The sequence below is a fragment of the Gobio gobio genome (genome assembly GCF_949357685.1).
Source record: "Gobio gobio genome assembly, chromosome: 14".
Lineage (NCBI taxonomy): Eukaryota > Metazoa > Chordata > Actinopteri > Cypriniformes > Gobionidae > Gobio > Gobio gobio.
The window spans coordinates 43,314,592-43,338,359 of record NC_137107.1 but is presented as its reverse complement, the minus strand read 5'-3'; the positions used below and the strand labels follow the sequence as shown (position 1 = coordinate 43,338,359).

General features: G+C 38.9%; 1 protein-coding gene across 1 annotated transcript; it reads left to right on the top strand.

Annotated features, from left to right (window-relative positions):
- Positions 1-8,843: 8,843 nt before the first annotated feature.
- LOC307137890 (urokinase plasminogen activator surface receptor-like) lies at positions 8,844-10,914 on the top strand. Its single transcript, XM_079835898.1, has 5 exons — positions 8,844-8,911; positions 8,995-9,114; positions 9,368-9,499; positions 9,700-9,807; positions 9,948-10,914. Exons 1-5 carry the CDS (start codon positions 8,863-8,865, stop codon positions 10,133-10,135), a joined length of 597 nt encoding a protein of 198 aa, XP_079692024.1. The 5' UTR covers positions 8,844-8,862; the 3' UTR covers positions 10,136-10,914.
- The last annotated feature ends 12,854 nt before the right edge of the window (positions 10,915-23,768 follow it).

Sequence of the window (23,768 nt, the reverse complement as noted above, 5' to 3'; positions counted from 1 at the left end):
TCTCTCCACGTTACGCACGTCAATCCATTCTCCGTGTTCTTATTTAGCTTCTTATGTATTAAATATACAGGCAATTGGTTTATGAAACCTTGATCAAAATTAAAATACAATTTATAGAAAACGAAATTCACTTTAAAGAAATGATTTCTGCAAAACAACCCTCAATAAAATTCACGTCTGACCCCACTCCATGTCTCCAGACATATTACGCGTTTTATATCTGTCACAGGGTGTTTTGGTGTTGGTTCATGTTCATTGTTCCCTGTTCATGTTTTTAAGGTTATCATGTTCTTATGTTTTACTGTCATGTTTCTAGTTTGTCTTGTCCTTTCAGTTTCCTGGTTTTGTCATGTGTTGCATTGTCATGTGATTCCCATGCCCTCATGTGATCTTGTGTCTTGTCCTGTCATTGGTTCATTGTCTCATCACTGTTCACAGGTGTCACTTGTCTTGTCATTAGTCTGTGTGTATTTAAGCCCTCATGTTTGCCATGTGTCTTTGTCAAGTATTGAATGTTGTAACCCGCTGTCGGTGAGTTAGTTAAAGCTCGTTATAGTTTGTTTTTGCCAAGTCCTTGTTTTATGTTTTGTTGTGAATAAGGTACTGCACATGGGTCCTTCAACTTGCCTCCAGTGGATACCGCGTTACTATAGGCTACTCATGCCGTCGAAAGCGCCAGAGAATTCTTTAATATTTATAATTTTTGCAGGGTTTTTTTTGGATCACTTCGTTATTTTGGCTCGGAATTTCGTTTGTTGGAAATATGAACTGAATTTAGAAATTAAATTTGAAATTAAAAACTTTGCGTTTAATAAACAAAATACATTTTTGAAGCGTTTGGAGTGCAGTTGGCTACATGCAAAACGTAGCCTATTTAGATTTATAGTTAGGCTATAGGCTATGTTTAAATATTAGCCTATTATATTATTGTTTTAATTTCATATGTTGATGATGAAAAGTGAGCAGAATGAGTAAGATACGCAATATGTTTGGAGACATGGAATGGAGTCAGACATGTTTTTTATTGAGTGTTGTTTTGCAGAAATCCTTTCTTTCAAGTGAATTTAGTTTTCTATAAATTGTATTATAATTTTGATCAAGGTTTCATAAACTAATGGCCTGTAGCCTATATTTAATACATAAGAAGCAAAATAAGAACGCGGAGAATGAACTGACGTGCATTACGAACCCACTGGCGTGTTTCCCCGGCCTTTGAGTAATGCTGAAAGCGTCTTTCTTTTTAATACATTTCTAGACTATATGTAATACAGTATAACATACAGTATATTACAGTAGGCCTATTATAGATAGTTATGATAGCCTATTTGTGCACCGGGGTCCATCATTTCTAGGTTAAAGTTATGCCACTGATGCAAACATGAGTGGTCCGTAATGGCACCTGTTACCAGTGGCAATACAATACTTTCGTGCTGTGGGCATTGCCACTGATACAGGCAGCGGAAGAGCCTCTTTTACTCTGAGCTTGCTTCTGCTTTTCAGACATGGAAGTGTGACAAATGCACATGGGTTATATGAATTCTCTAATGTGGATACAGGCATATTTTGTAGACATCACTGTACAACACACGTCCTTATTAGGAGAAAATATGTCGTTTTAACGAGAAAGATATGTTGTTTTAACGAGAAAATTATGTCGTTTTTACGACATAAGATCTCGTTATTACGAGAAAATTCCCAGACAGGTCCCTCTCATCTGCTGCTGCATTACCCATGTCATCCTCGCTGTCATCTTGTCCCTGGCAGAGTCCTGCATGGGTGACCCACGAATATTGCTGAAACGGGTGAAAAACATCCTACTGTGTCGAATATGGGTGCGGGTCGGGTCGGACAAGGGAGAACACGGGTCTAAACACGGGTTTTAAACAGTCACGTGCAAACGAATATAGGCCTATATATAAAAAAATATATGCATGTATATTGTAGATGTGTTCCTAAAACTATGCATATACAAAAATATGCCTTGCCTGTATTTCAAGTTGATAAAATAATTTCAAATCCATATCAGTTTATTTGTGGCCGCTCCCAGGAGAATCACAACCGCGCGCACCGCGATCTGCCTGCACTCGTCGAGATGGATCATGAGGAGTTGAAGAAAAGATAGCCGCAAATGTTGAAGTTCATCGCTGAGGAAGAACGCAGATAACTGTGGTAACAAAACCAAGCACAAGCAGTTCAATCGAACAGTATTTTTGTTACGTTTCCTGAGTTTGGTCTCTTAATAACACTGTCTTAGTAGCCTACATTAAGCCACGTTAAGCGTTTTCTTATAATGGTTTTCTATGGGAGGAAAATGCTTAACGTGTAATTAAACGCGTTGCATTTCATCCACAGGTTCGCATCATCCACAGCCCGGTTTCTGGGTTTCGGGTCACTCAACAGTTCTCTCGATGTCCTTGGAAGCTCTCCTAGCCAGTGATTCAACTCCTAACTATCTAACACATTTCCACATGTGCTCAGGGGGGCACCACAAGAAAATGCTCTCATATTTAATTTCATATGTTGATGATGAAAAGTGAGCAGCATGAGTAAGATAGGCTATAAGACGCGCAATATGTCTGGAGACATGGAGTGGGGTCAGACATGCTTTTTATTTAGTGTTGTTTTGCAGAAATCCTTTCTTTCAAGTGAATTTAGTTTTCTATAAATTGTATTATAACTTTGATCAAGGTTTCATAAACTAATGGCCTGTAGCCTATATTTAATACATAAGAAGCAAAATAAGAACGCGGAGAATGATAGCCTATTTGTGCACCGGGGTCCATCATTTCTAGGTTAAAGTTATGCCACTGATGCAAACATGAGTGGTCCGTAATGGCACCTGTTACCCGTGGCAATACAATACTTTCGTGCTGTGGGCATTGCCACTGATACAGGCAGCGGAAGAGCCTCTTTTACTCTGAGCTTGCTTCTGCTTTTCAGACATGGAAGTGTGACAAATGCACATGGGCTATATGAATTCTATGTATAAATAGACTTATTTTCACTCAATAATAATATAACGCATGGTAATTAAACTTGAACATTTAATTCATAACATTTTTAAAACCAGAAATACATGCATTAGAATTACAAAGCATAAACAGCGGACCTGTTTTAATGGAGCGTTAGACAACCTAAAGTGGCCCTCTTATGCCGAATTATTTTCAGAAGAGTGATAACATTCTTTGTACATAACTTTTTTTCAACACAACTTGTTTTGAAAATTGCATGAATAAAGAATAAATAAACTGGATAACCATTGCTCTTTTAAAGAGCACCTATCATGGAATTTAGAAATTTACCTTTCATGTAGTGTGTAACATAGATCTAAGTGAACAAAAACATACTGCATAGTTTGAAATATGACAGTGCACCGTATATATAGTTATTTTCTTTCAAAAGTAAGAGTCGACTCTGAGTCATTTTTAAGAATCGTTAGAAGACCGAAGCTTTTTCTCTGACTAGATGACGTCAACTTGTCAAGTTATTTGAATACGATACGCCCACTTATTGCGCTCCAAGACGCCAGTGAAAACTAGAAAACATCATGGCGACGAGACGCTGTGTTCTGAAGTGCGACTCAAAAGCAAACTTTTTTCATCTGCCCAAGGATGAGCATTTGAAGACTAAGTGGCTTGAAGACAAACCATACATCGTCGCGATTGAGTGTTTATTAGTCGTCAAATGTATGTTTCGCGATCTCAGGAAGCTTTTATTATGGACTTCTATTATGGCACATGGTATCTTCTTCGTCTGTCTGTACATGGACTACATGTGCACAGAGCGCCCTCCGGCTGCCAGTATGAATTGAAAACAACACATAAGAGACTCAATCGCTCATGATTAGGCTATATCTGCGCATTTTGAGGAAGTATTGAATAAAAAATACTCCTCTGTTTAGAAATTTGACACAGACATATGAGAATCTATCAATATGTCTCCTCATCTGCACACGTTTGAACTAAAAGCCCTGAGGGATGTTGATTTGTCGCGAGTCTTCGTGAGGAGAATAGAGGAGTTTTTTTATGAATGAGATCAGCTGAGGCTTATATTACAACCAAACGGTACCGACGCGGTTTTCATATTCATAACTCCTGACACATATTAACAAATGACTGTCACTATAAGACTTTGATGGGCGTTCCGTTTCCGAAAATATCTGCACAGACTATACCAATCACAACTGACTAGGTCATCGGACCAATCACCGCAGATTAGCGTCACATAAAGGCGGGGTTTTGAAAAGAGAATCACTAAAGGAATCATTTGAGAATCGCTGTCAAAACAGGTAAAACATAAATGCATATTATAAGAAAACTAAAGTCTTTTTTGTCATTGCATGCATGCAAAACTGTTGTTGGGGACTTCTAAAACAATATTTGGAACATTTTAAATGCCATGATAGGTGCTCTTTAATGCATGGTCAACTGCTAATTTCAAAGCAAACACTGCGCAACACGTCCTTGCATCACATAATCAAACTCAGTCAGCTAATAAAGCTTGATCATTTAATGCAATATAACATACCATTTAATACGAAGCATCAGCCGTCTATATAGAAAACATTGACCTGTCCTGTATTGGCAATCTGAAAGACTATAGGAAAAATGTTTGATAGATGCTAGTAGCCTACTTGGGCAGGCTTAAACAAAATCCACAAACTAGCCTAAATCAGTCTATTTGAGCTTAAAGTCCGCACTGCTTATTTAAACGTTCGAAAATAATGTCCTCTAATACCTGCGCTTTCATTGTAGACCTCAGCGGGGAAAGAAATGTACTTGAGGCATGAAAATGCGCGCTCTATACTGACGGTAGATTCATAGATGACTGGTGCACGGGCATTTCACTCACGCTTGATAAGTCAACGTCACATGCTGTACTTCTCATTTCATGATTTGTCACTGCCAAATTAAAATATTAAAGAGAACGATAAAATAACGCTATTAACCGGTTAATGGTCATTTCAAATTAACGTTTCTGCTCAGAACGATTCAAATTGATTTTTATTATTGATAAAATTTCGTTCGTTTCCGGTTTTCGTTTTCGTTCCTTGAACCGGTTTAGAGCCCTGGTTTTTACTATCAAATATTTATTCAACTGAATTCTGAACATATTTTCTGAAAATTGTTAAAGTCTGCCAGTATTAAATTTCCCTCCAACATTTAATCTGTTTGGTGAGGTACTTGCCTAGAGGAGGAAGATAAGAGAGCAATAGACCTAAAGCAAAAACTAGGTTGAATAGGAGAAAGAAACGGGGAGCCATGTAGCACGTGTAGGATTGAAAATAATCAAAGATATTTGATATTTGAAATTGAACAAAGAAATTTGCTTTACTGTTGTCAACCCCCATCTGTCTTATCAGAATGGCCATTTGGAATTCCTAAAGACAAGGAGACCTGCAAGCCAAATGTGTGTCACACCTTTAGTACAGTGGGGGAAGTTTGGTCTGATTGGTCAGTTTGAATGTCTCATGTTTGGGTTTGGTCACATGGTCAGGGAAAAGGATAAAAGAAGATTGTAACTGTTGTTCTGTCTCGTTATTCTCTGGCTCTCTTTTATTCTCTGACTCTCTTTTATTCTCTGACTCTCTCTTCTTAGGGCCTTCTCTTTGGCTCAATGGGAAAAGAAAGGAGTCAATGGGAAAAGGAAGATGTTCTCTTTTTCTTTGCGATGTTTGGAGTGATCAGAGGAAGGGTTAAAGTTAAAACATGTGAGAGAATGTCCCTAAGGCGTGTGACCTTTACATTTCAATGGGTGTGTGGTGATGTTTGTACATGTAAAGGGTGAATTAGGGCTTAAAACTCTTACGGAATTGACACTGTTCTCACGCCACACCTCCATTTACTTACACAGAGCAAAGAGGACACAGGCAATACAGAAAAGACATTTTGTCTTTCACAATGTCTCAAGTCTAATCGTTAATTATGAATTAGGCCTACAAATGCCACTGTCTTCACAAAGTAATGTATAAAGTCATGAAATGATTATTTTTAGTCATCAACTATATTTGTGTCCTGTTGTTTTATGCTATTTTAAGCAGGCTACACTAATCACTTTCTGGAGAATATAGGCTAAATCAGCCTGCAAAGACAACGGGAATTAGAACGAAATAAATACATATTTGGATGGTGTAATATTATAATAAAATGTCATTAATCACATATTAAGATAACCCATGTTATTTAAATTACTAAAATACCCTAAATAGACAATAAAGAGCAATAATAATTTGCACTGCATAGGGATTTACAGTGGCGGATTTAGCAAATTGGCGGCCAGAGGCGAAGGTGTGCCGTTTCATTTTCGCGTTTAGACTCGTCTTGCTTTGTCTCTGTTTGTGTACTTCTCAGTCCTCCTGTCACTGTGTGTTTATCTTTCGGAACGCACACCGTTACGGACAAGTGCATTTCATTGTGAAAGTAGGGGGTGTATGTGTGTAGGGACAGATAACCATGAACTGGACATTTTAACTACTACTTCAACGTTTCAATGTATTTCTCAAGAATATTAATACAATTTACCATGCTTTTGAAGCGTTCATGAAGGGGCTTTTTTTTCTTTTTCTTGAGGTTGGTTGGGGGCCCTCTACTATGACCGCTGGTAGGGGGCCCCAAGCAACCGCATACCTATGCCTCTATGTTCAGACCACCACTGAGGATGAATGACAAAATATGACATACGATGTATGACATGCAACAACAAATTAATTTGTTTAGTTATATCATTTATCATTTGAATAAGAGAACAACACCAATAAACTTGGGTTAATTATGTTTTTTTATTCATTATATCATAGATCGGAAATATTGTTTTTCAGGAAACGGGCAGACTTGAATAAATAGCAACACTGTAGCAAACAATACAAGATAAAAATTGCGGCCCCACTTTATATTAGGTGGCCTTAACTACAATGTACTTACTGTGTTTATATTGTATTGCAAAACACCTTTGCTGATATTGAGGTGGGATACGGGTAAAGTTAGGGACAGGTGTGGTGGTATGGGTAAGTTTAAGGGTAGGGTTAGGTGTAAGGGAAGTGTCAACAGTGTAACTACAAATGTAACTACAGAAATTAATTACAGATGTAATTACATACAGGTATATTTAAAAATGTAAGTACAATATGTACACAATAAGTGCATTGTATCAAATGATTAATTAAAATGTTAGTACATAGTAGTAGTTAAGGCCACCTAATATAAAGTGGGTCCAAAATTGCAAAACAAAAATGTATAATTAATCCAAAGTTTGAACATTTATAAATAGGCTAAAACATTTTCATTTGATTGTGCGTTGTGTGACTTTCTACATTAAGCCTACACATCAGTGGCGTAGGCAGAAAGTGAATGATGGGTGGGCCTCTAATAGTGTGGGTGGGCCGAAATAATTCGCATTACCCCTTAATTTGGAAGAAAAAACAATTGAAACATAGTAACATAGCTAAAAGTATTCCTCTAGTGCTACTAGTGTAGCAGAAACGAAATAGCCTACTTCATCTGTAAGCACTAAGCTCCGTGCGATCAGGTGTGAGCAGCTGCAATGTGAAAAAACTGAAAATAAAACAAAGCAGGAGAGGGATCCAACCCGAGTCCTAATAACTAACTTATATCACAAAGAGAAAACACAATCTCTGAGTCCTGTCATTGCTAATACAGTACATGTGGCTTATGTACATTTCACAAAAGCACTTAGGTTGCAGAATTATATGCAAATATTGCATAGACATGCCCCGGCGGGTTAGACTACCCATAGCTTACCTTGTATGGCTGATGTCTGTTCTATACAAGTCGGAGTTGGGTGGGTCCTGAAATGAAGATGTTGCTAATATCATCATATTCTGTTTGTTTACTTTTAAGCAACAAAAGTGTTATGTCGTCCTGTCATCTTTGTCAAGACGTGTTTCTTTCTTAAATGTGCCATAAATGGCAGTTTAGATATTAATAACAAAAAGGCACTGCTAGTTGGAATCAAATCCGGATATTCCCACAAAGAAGAACATAACATTACCACTGGCGTGACGTAACTGAAGAGACAAATTAGCAAATTTTTATTAATATTAATAGAGTTCTAATGCGTGAAAAAATAAATCAGATTTTAAATAATTATTGAAGAATTGTTAAACGTTAGAAAATAGTATTATTAAAAATATATATATTTCCCTGGATCTGACAGGCCCACCCGTAGCTACGCTAGTGCTGCACATTGCTCAAATACAGTGCGGAAATAAAGGAATTATATAGGGGTAAATTTGACCCACTGGCGCTTAGGTATAAACCCCATTTTTTTATCTGATTTTATCTAAAAAAAATAATAATGCTAATTAACAACAGGGGAATGTATTGACACAGTTTTAGTAAAAGTTCATTACTGGGAGCCTTGGATATTTTATTGAAAATATACATGTACATTTGAAAAAACAGCCAAGGGTAAATTTTTAAACAGGATGTAACATGTTCCATCCAGTGTGTAGGTGTTGGTCATATACTACTGAATTGCATCAATTGTAATACTTTATTGTTTAAACTTCTCAATAACTTCCCATCCTCATCACTGAATAAAGTCTTTTTCTTAAATAGAATTTTCTTTTGTAGAACAAAAGATACAGGCTTTGAATGACATGAGTGTGAGTAAATGATTACAGAATTATCAAATTTAAGAAGGTTAGTTTAGGACCTATATATTTCCTGCAATTCTTCAACCTTACTTTATCTGGCAGGTAAATGATGCAAGCTTAAGTTTCTATTTCAAGAAAAGTTTAGCCGTGTTAAACTTACATTTTCTCATGAAGACCCTCCCCTTTTTAAAAAACTATAAAATGGGCGCTGAAACAGGCACGTTATTTCATTCTCCTCCTGATCAAAGATGGATCTGCAAATCACAGTTTTTCTTCTCTTCATTCTGTTCACTGCAGGTACAAAGACAAATAGTGTTTGTGATGTTATTGGGTACAAATACAGATAATTGATGTCTCTTTCTCTCTTTTTATTACTAAAGGACACTCTCTCAACTGTTATGAGTGCATGAGTGTGACGGGTTCTTGTTCAGGACAAACGGTAAAAGCATGTACCAGTGGATTTTCTCAGTGCATGAGTTCAACAGTAGTGACACAAGTTGGTAAGTCCAATATGACTGAATTTTACTGTTATATTTGACTAATGGAGATGCTGCTGTTATTTACTGGAGCTGTGATAGAACAGCTACTTGCTTTTATATTCTATACAAAGCATTCATCATTAATGTCTGATATTAATTATTTTTTTTTTTTTTATGTATTAGAAAAAAGCAAAATTTGACATTAATAAATACAATTTCCATTAAAATATTGTGCAGTTTAATTGGTCTTTAATGTATCATTCATGTTCTTTAGGTCAAATGACTTCTAAAGTGCACACAAAAGATTGTGCACCTGTCTGTCAAAGTGGGTCTATGAACGTCGGCATTATGAGGATGTCTACTTCCTGCTGTAACACTGACCAGTGTAACGTCGCAGATGCTCCAGGTATTGTGCTTCAATGATCATGTACAAATAACTTCTGTAAAGTCAACACTCATTTTACTTCCATATGACACTTAATCAGAAAATAGAAGTAGGGTGCAGCTTGTCTGTCGTGAACTGATTGAATGGAGCCGCTAAAGGAGTCTTGTTTCACTAGATATTTTGTACAGAAAATAAAATAATACTTTTTTTTTCTCCTGCAGATACCTCTAACGCCCCAAATGGAAAGACATGTTACTCCTGTGATGGACAGAGCTGCTCAAACACAGTGAAATGTTCAGGGGCCGAAGATCGCTGCATTAAAGCAACAGGTGAGAATCTGGAAAAAAGGAAGAAGATTAAAGTCATGATCTTTTTAACTCTCTTACGTTTAAACATTTTAAACATTTGATACAGATAACCGATGTCCAGCTTAGACTGAATTAACCTTTGTTTTCTTTCTTTTCATCAGGGAATTTTGGAGGCCAGTCATTGGTTTTAAAAGGCTGCGCCTCTAAATCCATTTGTGATGCCACATCAGTTAGTAATTTTGAGAGCTCCTCATGCTGTGAGGGGAACCTGTGTAACGGTGCTCAGAGCGTCACCCAGAGCTTCCTGTTCCTCTGCTGTTCTCTGCTCTCCTTCTTCCTGCTGCACTGAATCCAGCAGCTCTTCTGATTCTACAATCACACATGCTGTACTGAATATATAGCTTGTATTTTTTTGTACTATATTTGGTGTTCTGATGTGATTTTTTTTGGCTTAAATTCTGATGTGAAATTTTAAGAAATAACATAATAAATCATATTATTCCTGGGGTCATATTGATTAAAGCTGCAAAGAAGTCTGGAAAACATTTTGCAATAATACAAATATTTAATTTCTTTAAAATAAAATTTCCATAAAATGAAAATTAAGTCATCATTTACTCAGCCTTGTGTTGTTCTAATGCAGCATGTTCTTTCTTTTTCAAACCATAAATGGAGAAATTTCAAATAGCAGTGAATAGCGACCAGCATCAAGGTTTTAAAAAAGATGCAGTATCACAGAATGATCCCATGCGACATGTGTCGTATATACCAAGTGTTCTGGGGGTATATGATAGGGTTTGGTGAAAAAACACTATATCACGTACATGAATTTGGGCACTGGGAAGGACAGTAAGGACCTTGGCTCACTACACATTGGGACACTGATGACTCTATTTCCAGCGACATTACAACGTCCTCATTGAATAACATCACTACAGATAGTTATGAACAAAAACAGAACTGATATCTTTCTGACATTTAAAAACAAAATTTTATTTAAAGTACAATATTATGAATACTTTGCTTATTGTTACATGTACGTGCAACATTTCAGCCATAAATAAAATATACATTTTAGCTTATCTTCATTAATGTTCATGCTGAAATAATTAAATAATGTTTGTATTTAAAAAAAAAAAACACGTATCATGTGTCATTCTATATAGTCAGTAGACTCACAATTTATGTTTCACACTTCAGAACTTCCATTAAGGGAAGATAAGTGACTTGTTGCCTCGCTGATCAGGCAGTGACTTTGCAGGCAGCGTTTGCACATGAAGGCACCTCATTAAATACATTTCAGACAGACTTCTGAGCCAGTGTAACTGTTTAATGATCGACAGCAGTGGTTGTGATCCACAGCTAGGGATTTTCTTGTGGAGTTGGAAGATGGAGGGTTGTCTCAATTGTTACTGTTGGAAGACAATGTTGATGTGATAATTCAGGAACGTAATGTAAAAACTGTTCCCTTTCAGTCGGTCACATTCAACGTACGTCGGACATCACCAACGAATTGGGATCACTTCTGGGAGCCCCTATCAGCTTTGAGTGTATACAGAGCGAGCCAATGGCCATTGGCGTGCAAGCTATTTTTTTTTTTTGCATCTCACTCCCCGCAGCGTTTGTGGATAGTTCATGTTCCCATTGCGGGAACATGACTATCTCGGCGTTAAGGTCGAGACTCACCTACCTTCGGAAAGGCGGAGTCCCCTTACCAATGCCCCGATCTAGTGCTATTCCTGCTTGACAGCAGAATAGACCTACTTCGAAGAATAGCCAGGGTGACCTGAGGATCACGATTAGGGGTGATGACAGGATGCCGATCGCTGTATCGGAGGGGGAGCTTCAGTCTTCTGGGGATGAAGACTCGGCTGCATTGCCTCCCTCTGGGAGAGTAGCGTTGCCCGAGACGGACCCAGAGTTGACAGCTAGGCTTTATGCTTTTTTTTGGTTCTCAGTGACCATCCTTGGACATGCAGGCACTAATGGACATGACAAAAGTCCCCATTCGTTCAGTTGGTCAGGCGATGTCCACTATGGTGGTCCAGGAGGCAACCATAGAGGCATCTCTGGCTCAACATGGCGGATTATGAGGGAGACCGATAAATATCGGTTCCTGGACTCCCCCATTTCCCAGGTTGGGTTATTCGGTGACGTGTTCAAGAGCTTTGCCCAGCTTTTCTTGGCTGCACAGAAGCAGACGGAGGCCATTAAACACATCCTGCCCTGATGGGCCACTGCTGTCTCCACCCAACCACCGGTTGCAGCTCCTCCACCTGCTCGTCACCGAGACCACTGGAAACTCCATGTCTGGTCCCTGGACGGGACGCGGAGGTTCTAGGTGGCCTACCACAGGCTGTGGTAGACACCATCACTTCAGCTAGAGTCTCTCCAAGGCGCCTCTATGCTTTCAAGTGGAACCTGCTCATCGAGTGGTGTTCTTCTCGATGAGAAGACCCCTGAAGATATTCGATCAGATCTGTGCTCTGCTTCCTGCAAGATGGGTTGGAGCGAAGGCTGTCTCCCTCCACCCTCACTCAAAGTGTTTTGCTGTCATCACCGCACATGATGAAGTTGATGGTAAGTCTGTGGGGAGCGAGGAGACTAAATCCGACTTGCTCTCACTCTATGCCCTCTTGGGACTTGTCTCTGGTGTTAACAGCACTGCAGAGAGCGCCCTTTGAACCATTCCAGTCAGCAGAGTTGAAAATCATGTCTTGGAAGACAGTGCTCCTGACTGCATTGGCTTCCATTAAGAGGGTAGGGGACCTGCAGGCATTTTTGGTCGAGGAATCGTGCCTGGAATTCAGGCAGACTAACTCTCACGTAATTCTGAGACCCCGGTCAGGATATGTGCCCAAGGTTCCCACCCCTCCTTTCTGGGACCAGTTGGTGAACCTGCTAGCGCTGCCCTCGGAGGAGGCAGACCCAGCCCTGGATTTTCTCTGTCCCGTCCGCGCTCTGTGGGTATAAATGGACAGAACACACAGCTTCAGGACCTCAGAACAGCTCTTGATCTGTTATGGAGGCCAGCAGAAGGGAAAGGCTGTCTCCAAGCAAAGGATGGCCCACTGGATAGTTCTAGTTCCCGTTCTAGTGTCAGCTTGCTGCGCCATTCCCCTCCTCATGGATTGAATATGTGTGCTTATATTCTCTAGAGAGTTCCCCATGTAACGAGTAGGAAAATAGTGTGGCCCCTTTAAGAGCGCTCGCTCCCTGTTGGATCGCCTGCGTTCTGTGTGTGTGTGCGCACTGCGTCGAACTCCCATGTGTGCGTATTATTTCCTGTCTTCTGTTGCTAACATTCAGTTATTTTTGTTTTATTAAGTAATGCTGTGGACGGAAATGGAGTTTGTGACGGACTCTTGTGAGAGTTCCGCAGGGAATAAAGTGCGAGCTGTTTGATGTCAATCGCCTCCGTGTTTGCTTCAACTCCAGTTATGTTTAGTGAGCTATCCATATTTTTCACCCGGACACACGCGTTACACCCAGATTGGCAAACCCAACCAAAAACAACCTACACTTACCACTGACACACAGACCCAGCAGATGGAGTATAACCGATTGCTAATTTGGTAGACTGCTAGGATATAAAACATTACTGAAATGATAGCTAGAGCACTCTATTTTAAGAGATGTAGTCTTAACATAGCTGAAAAGAGTATTAATAATGCAGAATTTGAAATAAAATAATGAAATACGTCTTCAGTACTTTCCTTAGTTTTAGGTATCCAAAGCTAACCTAAAGCTTCTGATTGCAAAGCATTTGGAGAGTTTTTGACTGCTTAATAATTTATGAATTTGGCTATATTACCCAACATCAGCTCTCATAGGGATAGGGGTTGTACTGTCCAGTCTACTGTCCAGTTCGAAGGTTTAAACATAAATCTTTTGTGTCAAACCCCTCGATACCTTACTGAAATAAACCAGCCATGATCTAAATTTGTTTCCTGTTTTTAGAGGTTAGTACTAGTTTGATGCTGTTCTACAGCTGATGGACCAGAAAAGCAATGCTTTTTATTGTCTGAAAGCTTATGTGTTTAAATCTAAAACAAATATGAATTTGATGTTACTGGTTAAGAACTTTGACAGTTTGTGGTTAAAGGGATAGTTCATCCAAAATCACTCAAAATTTTAATTTTCTTGTGACTATACTATCCTTTCTGATTAATGGTTAACTGGTCGGTTTAAGAAGATTTCACTAATTACAGAGCTGGTAAAACTTTGGGGAAAAGCCCACTTTAATCATACATTTTGAGAAATGAACAGATGTAATATAAAAGTAGGCACTTTAGTTGGTTTCTATAATGAGACCGAAACGTTTGTGTTTTTGTTGCTGCTTGTGTCTGTATTGCGGGATTATTGTAATACTTAAAAACCCTTAAAGATTTTTTGGTGAAAATCAAGTTTTTAATTTTGTTTATATGTCTATGTGGTGTTTTTAATATGCTTTAAGACAAACCATGTGCAGTTTCATAAGTCAACACCATTGCAGAGTATTTTCTCTTTAAAACTCCATTGAACCAAAGAAAAACACGGTTTAAAATCGTTGGGTGTATACCAGGTTTTCCCTGTATATTTTTCTATTGATATGAAAGATCCTGTAGATATAGCGGGTGAATTATGTATACACAGATCAGGCATTACATTATGACCTAATATTGTGTTGGTCCCCCTTGGACTACGTCAGAGGTACTCTCTGTCTGAAATGCTGTCACAGAAACACCATTCATTTCTCAACACGCATCCGTGAAACTACGGAAACTGTTGGATTTTTAAATTATTTTACAATGTTTCCTGAGGTGTACTTATATTGTTAGTATGATTTTTACATCACAAAATGTCATCATTTAGAAATAAATTTTCATTTTGTCTATTCTGATATTAGCCCTCTGGCTTGAATGCTCTGTTTCAAGGGGCGTGTCTGCTGTGAGACTGCAGTGAAAACGCCCACTATTGTGATTGGCTGACATCTTTGCATTTTAAATGAGTATTATATTAGGCTTGTTCGACTTCACCCAGCGATGCGCAGACCGATCGGCGGCTGACTTGAAGCAGTGCATGCCGGTTAGAAATTTTGTCCGACTTGAGGCAGCGCCGACGCCACGTGACAGTGACGTATGTCAACAAAGTGCCGCAAGAGCGATTCGAGAGCAGCCGGCGAATACAGCCGGTGCAGTTTCTCCAAAGCAGCTGCTCGAGGCTGCAGGGGCTCTGATGACGACACAGCTTTTCTACGATTGGCCAGATTCACCGCATGACAGCGATCACGTGTGTTTCGTGTTTATTCTAAAACCTTCAGCTCCACTAATGCGCACAAATCTGTTTTTTTTATAACAGTAAAACCTCCTTTCATGTAGTCGCGATGTTATATTGTCATGTTTATCAAAATAGAACTGATTAAAAACAGACCCCACTTCATTGATATAGTGTAGGCTTATATGTTGAACTTTATTCTTGTACAAACACACGCTGTATTAAGCAGAACATGAAATATTACATGACAATAATGTCTCTGAAACATCTGTGTATTGCCAAATATTGCATTTATTTCACTTCAGCTGATAAAGTGTGCAAACACAGCGCGAGCGTCACTGCGGGAAGCAGAAAGTGTCCGACTTCACGTCTGTGTTTGCAGCTCCTCCCCGCCTGCACGCGGCTACTCTCGCCGATCAGTTGCATCCAGCCGCAGCCGATGTCGAACACACCTATAATGTGGCGGAGGGGGGCGTGGTTTAGCGAGGTCTGCATGAAGAGAGAGAGAGAGAGAGAGAGAGAGAGAGATGGACTGGGGGTACTCGTGGACCAGAGAGACAGATAGCTGGAGAAAGATTGCTGAGAAAGTTATATTGTACTGAGTTGTTGAGAGCGCTGTGAGCGCGAGTTTATTTTTTTTGGATCTGAGAGTTCTGAATAAACACGAGTCCCAGTCACGCCAACCCTATCTTCTTCCAACTTATTCTACGAACTTTGTAACACATGTGGAACCCCTCTCGAATACTTTTACTATTTTTTTCTTTTTTTTTACCAGTACAGCTGTCGAGATGATTGAATCGTGAAAGTGTTAATCATAGCATTATTTTTAGATCTTTTCCCATCACATGAAAAGCTGCAGTGATGAGCATTGAGTACACAGACAGTCTGTTGATTGCGTGAATATAGTGATCTCATCATTGCAACGCTATTTCTCTCACAAAATACTTTGACCACAACTAACAGCAAACACAACATCGATATGAATACAGTAAGAGCTCTGTTGTGCAGCATAACAGCGTCATTCATTTTAACGGTAGTTTGGACAAGTGTGAAGATACACTCGCGACGTGTGATTGACAGTTCCGAACATTATAAAGAGAGTGCTCTTTGATCGCTCTCTGTAGTTTCATCATTTAAATAACAGATTTGTTTCATGCTACTAACAGAATCGTTGTGAAGTTGATTGATTAGTCACTGGCTTGATTCACTGATGCATAAACAGTATTAAACGATTTAGGAAGAAAGTCTGTGTGAACTTGAATGATTAGCTACACATCAGAAATCACTGATCACAGATCAGGTATTAATGAACACTGTTACTCACTGTTTGTGGCGGTGCTGTCGAATCCATATCGTAAAAGTCTGTTTGTAAAGCCTGTGCTGACATTGCGACTAAAATAAACTGAATCCATTTTCTCCAAATTCTCTGGGCGGGCAAAGCAGAGGAAGGGGAGGTAACCTTTCTCCGTATGCAGGGTTTTTCCTACATTGAAATTTTTTTGGCGGCCGCCAAAACAAATTTTTGTCCCGCCAAAGCCTTATTTGATCAGTTATTGTGATTTATGAGTGATGTAGAACAGATGACTGCTGCACTTGAGTTAACTGAGTGACAGAGAGAATGACCAGTGAGCTCCTACCCCGCTCGCACGCTCTCTGTCTTCAAAATAAGCATTATTAGCTTTCTAATGTTTCACATATTACAATAATCAAAATCAAAAGGTCGGAAGACCGAATCCATGTTGCACGTGGCGCTATCAGACGTGGCGCGCGCTATCAGACGTCTTCCTTTAATTACCGCTGGGTGTGAAATGCTCTCAAAAAACATTGACTGATTCTCTGACCAGCTGACAGAAAGCATACTTTAAATAAACAGGAAACAAATCGTATCCGGTTATGAAGTGTTTTCTGTGTGTTGACAAATGTTTTGCGATGTTCTAAAGACGGGATTCACACACAACGCGTCTGCTAATGTCCGATTCACAACCTACTGACTCCTTTGAACCGAATCATTTTAACGACTGGTTAGAACTGGTTATTTTTTTACAGTCTATGGTTAGAACTGATCTGTCCAACACTGAACTCACGAATCAGTTTAATAATTTACTCAGAACAACACCTGAAATGAGAACACAAGTGTGCTTACCCAATTTAGCAAGAGTGGATAGTAAGAATTATTTTTAATTATCAACAGTCTTTCAGCTTATTTATGTGGACAATGTGTAGTAAAATAAATAGCCTAAAATCATTTAGTTTAGACTGGAGTGAGGTGAACCCAGAACAAATTGTTGTCAGCTAGCTGATTGTATATGACAGAAAATTAGGCTATTTGTTCATTTTTGTAATACTATTTTTTAATATTGATATGATTACCAAAACAATTATCAGTAAATAGTGTAAAAATGAGGAACAAAAACAAACATCAAGGTATCAAAATAAGATAAGCAAAAGTTACAAACTTTCTTTGAATTTATTCCAAATTTATTGTCAGTATTGCGCTTGCAGATCAAGTGGGTAGGGTTTTTTTTTTTACCGTGCGTGTGTGTGTGTATGGATGACCATGTCTGTCAGCCACCACCGAAGACCATTTTTGACCCAGGAAAAACCCTGGTATGATGACATTCAGGGGAGATTCCAGATCGGCTCGTCTGAGCTTTCATTTTCTCAAAGGCAGAGCAGGATACCCAGAACTCGGTTTACACATATCAAAATGTATAGCCACTTGGGGACCATATACAGGCTAGGGGAACTCATATTAATGTTAAAAAACAATATATAAAGTAACAATTTAATGCCATTGTACCTTTAAACAAAAAGACTGATTTACTCAATGACATCTTGGACAAAAAAAACCCTGATGTCTTTTGTATTTTTGAAACTTGGCACCAACAAAATTACTTTTTAAAAATCAATCTGTGTACTCCACCGGGATTTACATATATTGACAAACCCAGAGTAAAGGGTAAAGGGGGTGGCCTTGCTGTTGTTCACAGTGCTGAGACCTCTGTTACTGAACATCTAGTCCTATACAACAGACCTTGTTTATTTATTGTCCACCGAAACTCAACCCTCTGTTTTTTGATAAACTCACAGAGCTTCTTGCATCTGTAAATTCTCTTTGTCCTTCTATGATTCTTTTTGGATATATTAACATTAATTTTGATAATCTTAGTTGTAATCATACTGCCAATTTATTCGAGATTTTGGATTGTTTTAACTTGATCCAACATGTCAAATTTCCCACTCATAGGAAAGGTAATACTAGGGATGAAACGGAATGGAAATTTCACATCACGATTATAGTGACCCAAATTAACACGATTATCAATAGTATCACGGTTTTGAGATGAAAGTGTTCAATCAAGTGAAAATCAACAATCAACAAATAAATCAAGCAGCTCTATGCACTTTTTTAAGCTAGATTCTATTCTGTGGGATTTCCATCCTTATAATGGCCGTCGTCAATAGCAACGCATAATGCATAAATAATAATAATTTGGTGTGAATATAATATTCTCATCAGTGTTCTATCAGCTATGACGCATTTAAATCTAGCGTATTTTGTGTAAGAGCCCAAACAGTATCCTAGTGAAATAATACATATCCATATTTTCATATGATTTGACTGTTTATTTTATTAAATATCAAAAATATCCAAAAAGTGTGCATCATACCTGACACCTAGATGAACAGTTTACAGTCAGTTTTATGACTGTAAGTCATTCTCTTTAAATGCTATTGAAGTTAGAAAAAACGTGTATACCAATGTATGTAATTTAACACCCTGACCTAACTACACACGACGTGACTCCGCAACACGCGATAAAAGGTATCTTTTCCATGTTATTTAGAATTTTTGTCCTAACCAGCCGTGCCGGCGACACGCGATGATTCTATTTTAACGGTTTCTATTTCTGCGACGTCGCAGCTGGAACAACAACACAAAACATAATCTCAGTTAATGTTAATGTGCTTTATTTAATGTTAGAAGCGTTTAATGTGACTGAATATAATTTAGTGCTCCCAGCTTTGTCGTTCTAAAAGGAACAATGGATAATTTACCTCAGATCTTGAAATATTAAACTGATGAAACAACGTTCAAACTGTGAACAAACAAGTATATTCTATGACAAAGATTGTTTTAGTAACTCAGTATGTATTTTTAGTAATGTTTAGATGGAGTAATATTTGTGAATTTGATTATTATCCATTTCCTTGCGAGTGACATCAAGATTAATCTCTGGTGCCGTACACTTGCTGTGAGAGCCCGCCCACACGCTGTTCTGATTGGCTGTGGTTTTTGATTGATTTGTCGCATCTAGTAATCGCGTCGCCTCTGGTGTGGACAGACAAGTTGCTTGGCCCTGGAATTTTATCGCGTCACGTGTAGTTAGGACACGGTGTTAGAGACGGTCCCTAAATTTGCGATTCTCGAACGTCAAGCAACTTCATGCCAGTCATATCAGATGCGCTGTGGTTCTGTTCTGATAATTGTTTGAAACTATCTTTTGCTGCTGGAATAGAACAAAAACAGTCAACCACTGTATGACGAATTAATCTCCTGCGTACATTGCACGTTCTTCTCTGCTTTGAGTGCAGATTTCAGTGAGAGCGCGCCCTGAACAAAACTCTGGCTAATCTGAATGCCTCTGATTATTAGACATCGCATTCATAAACTCAATAGAAACACGGGTGAATCGCAACGTGATTATTACAGATGGCTTTTGACTTTAGCCAAAGTGGCTAGTGGGAGTGACTGTGTTACATGCCACAGCCGAAATATTCCCGCAAATGGGTGTTAATGTCAAGCCCTGATTATTATCCCTTAAATGTCACCCTAGTCTTGTCTGAACTTGTTTGTTCGTCTTTGGCTCAAGCTTCACATTATTATTTCCCAGACGTAGTTTTGGTATTGATGTCAAAGTCCACTTGCCTTGCGTTTGCAGATTTGAAGTGTTCCCCCTATTACAGCGACTTTCTTCTGGCATATTCTGCAGACAGGGTGACCATACTCGATTAAGTTTCCCTCAGGACTTTTGTAAAAGCCAAAATATGACCACACCTCAGATTTGGTCCTTTTAGAAGGCTGAAAACTCTACCGGCGCTGCACTGCCATTTCTTCTCATTCAAAAACAGCGTTGCGCATTTTCAAAATTGTGATAATCACACACAGTTTTAATGATAATTAAATTTTAAACAATATTACTAACCGTCAGTACATTTTATCGTGGTGTATCGTGAAACCGGTAATTGTTCCATCCCTAGGTAATACACTTGACTTGGTGTGTACAGCTGGTGCTGATATTAATCATCTTGAAGGCAAAGATCTGTGCATTAATGACAACAAGCTCTTGTGTTTTAATTGTTCTGTTCCTAGACAAAAATCACTGAAGAGGGTTATTGGTTTTAGAAATCTTAACAAATCTTGATATCAATCAGTTTTTAATCCATGATCAATGATATTTCTACAGGCAATACTGTTGATCAATATGACAATTTTATCATCAACTCTAGATGTGCTGGCCCATAGGAAGGAACGTGTTGTTTATGAAATCATCACCCTGGTTCACTACTGAGCTTAGGGCTCTCAAAGCTAAGAACAGGCAGCTGGAACGACAATATAAAAAACAGGTCTTATTGTCCATAAACTTATGTAAGATGAGCATTTGGTTCAGTACGGTGAAGCACTCAAAATAGCAAGAACTGAATACTACTCTCAAGTCATTAATGATGGTACTGCAAATTCAAATTAGATGTTTAAGGTAATAAACAAACTCCTTTGACCTATCAATTCACTTATTTGTTCCTCTGTGCAGCAGTTTCTGAAATTCTTTGCTGAAAAAATGGAGAATATTTATCAGTCTATTAGTTCTGTCTCAATGTCTGCACCTCCTGAGATATATCCCTTAAATCTTCTGTTAAATCAGTTTTTTATTTAAATTAATTATGACAATGAATTCAACTACATGTACTCTGGACCCTATTCCAACTTATCTTCTCAACGAGTGTCTATCAGTCCTCTCATCTTGAAGATTGTTAATGTTTCCCTTATTACCGGAGTTCCAGGCCCAAGCCTTTAAGGTTGCTGCCATCACACTAGTCCTCAAAAAAGCCTAGGAATGATATGTCTAACCTATCAAACTACAGGCCCATATCTAATGCCATATCCATGCTAATTAGAGGCGTCCCACCTCCGCGGTCTCTCAGCGGGGGGCTCTCCACCTACGTCATGGTTCGTTTACGACAATTTGTGGCACAGACGAACGCGACGTTGGCTGCCTCTAAATTGTTGAAAACTTTCCGGGAGTCTACAGGCGTTTACGGGGTCGAAAATCCCACTTTTCATGAAGTGTATTCTACCAATTTTTTGGAAGGTTCTGGAACGTGTTGTCATGTCACAACTTCATTCTCACTTGTCCCTGAACAAGCTTTTAGAACATTTTCAATCTGGGTTTCGATCAGGTCATAGAACTGAGACTGCATTGTTTCGAGTTATGAACAATCTCCTTGTCTCTGCTGACTCTGGTACCCTTACTATTCTGGTGCTGTTAGATCTGAGTGCAGCCTTCAATACGGTTTGTTCAAGTTCAAGTTCAATTTTATTTGTATAGCACATTTCCAACAGCCCCCAGGCTGACCAAAGTGCTTTACAGAAGAGCAAGAATATCACACATACAGAAAAATAAAAATAAATAAACCACATAAGAATATAAAAACCACCTATAAAAAAGTTTAACAAATCACCATAATCAGTACACTAAGGAAAATAAAAAAGTTTTTAGCAGGGACTTGAAAATAGACAAGGAAGGGGCCAGCCTAATCTCTAAAGGCAGGGTATTCCAAAGTCGTGGCCCTGCCACCGCAAATGCACGCTCACCTCTACGCTTTAGTCTAGCGCGAGGAACGACCAACAAAGCCTGATCACAAGAACGGAGGCTTCTGGGTGGAGTATAGGAGTGAAGGAGTTCAGATAAATAGACAGGAGCTTTGTTATGAAGGGATTTATACACGAAGAGTAGAATTTTGAAGTCTATTCTCTGACAAATCGGCAACCAGTGAAGGGATCTAAGAATCGGAGTGATGTGATCATGTTTACGACACTTTGAAAGCAGTCTGGCAGCAGCATTTTGGACAAGCTGAAGTCGCGCAATTTGAGATTTAGATATACCGCAATATAGGGAATTGCAATAATCTAAACGCGACGTAACAAACGCATGAACAGCCATTTCGAGTGTTTTTGGGGAGAGAAAGTTTTTAATTTTTGACAGTAGACGAAGCTGATAAAAACTGGATCCAACAACAGAGGAGATATGTCTGTCAAATTTTAAAAGCTGGTCAAAAATAATACCCAAGTTCGTCACCCGTGTCGATCTAAAAGCGGATAAACTTTCTAGCTCAGGACCTATACACTGAGAGTTTTCATTTGGACTGAATACAATCACCTCTGTCTTGTCCTCGTTTAAGAAGAGGAAGTTCTGGGCTAGCCATATTTTAACCTCCTCTAAGCATTGGAGAAGAGAGGTGATCGCAGTGGAGTTGTTTTTCTTTACTGGAAGATAGATTTGGGTGTCATCTGCATAGAAATGAAAGAACACACCATGCTTTCTTAAAATAGAGCCCAAAGGCAGCATGTACAAAGAGAATAGAGAGGGAGCTAAAATAGAGCCTTGAGGAAGGCCACAGGTCAGAGGAGCGGCGGAAGATGAAAAGTTACTCAATTTCACTAAAAATTTTCTGTCAGATAGGTATGAATGAAACCATTTCAGAGCGTTTGCTTTTAGACCTACCCAGGACTCTAGTCTAGATAATAGTAAGGAGTGGTCAATGGTATCAAAAGCAGCTGATAAATCTAAGAGAATAAGAACCACAGAGTCCCCAGAGTCAGTGGAGATGTAGATGTCATTTACAACTCTCAGAAGGGCGGACTCAGTGCTGTGAGCGGACTTAAAGCCAGACTGAAAAACCTCATAAATAGAATTGCTAGTCATAAAGTTTTGAAGTTGATTCAGCACAATTTTTTCTAAAACTTTTGAAATAAAAGGCAAAACCGAAATGGGGCGAAATTTTTTTAGGACAGTGGGGTCCAGAGAGGGCTTCTTGAGCAGAGGAGTGACTGTAGCGACTTTAAGGTCAGCAGGAACAGAGCCCGTTTGGAGACACTTATTAACAAGAGATAACAGACCAGGCCCAATAGAATCAATAATTAGTTTTAAAAATTTGGGGTGAATAATTTCACTAGGACAGAATGAGGGTTTAATATTGTCAATCACCTCCTTCAATTCCTGGAGATTGACGGGTTCAAAAGCGTCCAGAAATGCAGAGGCGGGTGACATTATAGGAGAATTGGCTAATGTTAAGGTGGGACAGACATCAAGTCTTAAGTTCGTAATCTTGTCACTAAAGTATCTCAAGAAGTTTTCACAGAGAGCATCAGAAACCACAGGCAGGGTGTTCACAGAAGGATTGGTAACAGATTGAATAATTGAAAACAAAACCTTCGGTTTAGAGTGATTCGTTTCAATTAGGTTGGAGAAGTATGCAGCTTTTGCAGACTTGGCTGCAGTCTGGTAGGATGTAAGAGAGTCTCTGAACATTTGAAGAGAGATATGCAGCCTGTCTTGTTTCCATTTACGTTCTGCCTTCCTGCAGTTTTGTCTTAAGAGACGGGTAGCAGAGTTTTGCCACAGTATAGATTTAGTTTTCTGTTTATAAGGCTTAAGGGGGGCAGT

Coding starts and splice junctions, on each gene's coding strand:
- LOC307137890 (XM_079835898.1), top strand. CDS start 8,863: ATGGATCTGCAAATCACAGTTTTTCTTCTCTTCATTCTGTTCACTGCA. Junction 9,115..9,367: donor AACAGTAGTGACACAAGTTG/GTAAGTCCAATA, acceptor CATGTTCTTTAG/GTCAAATGACTTCTAAAGTG. Junction 9,500..9,699: donor TAACGTCGCAGATGCTCCAG/GTATTGTGCTTC, acceptor TTTCTCCTGCAG/ATACCTCTAACGCCCCAAAT.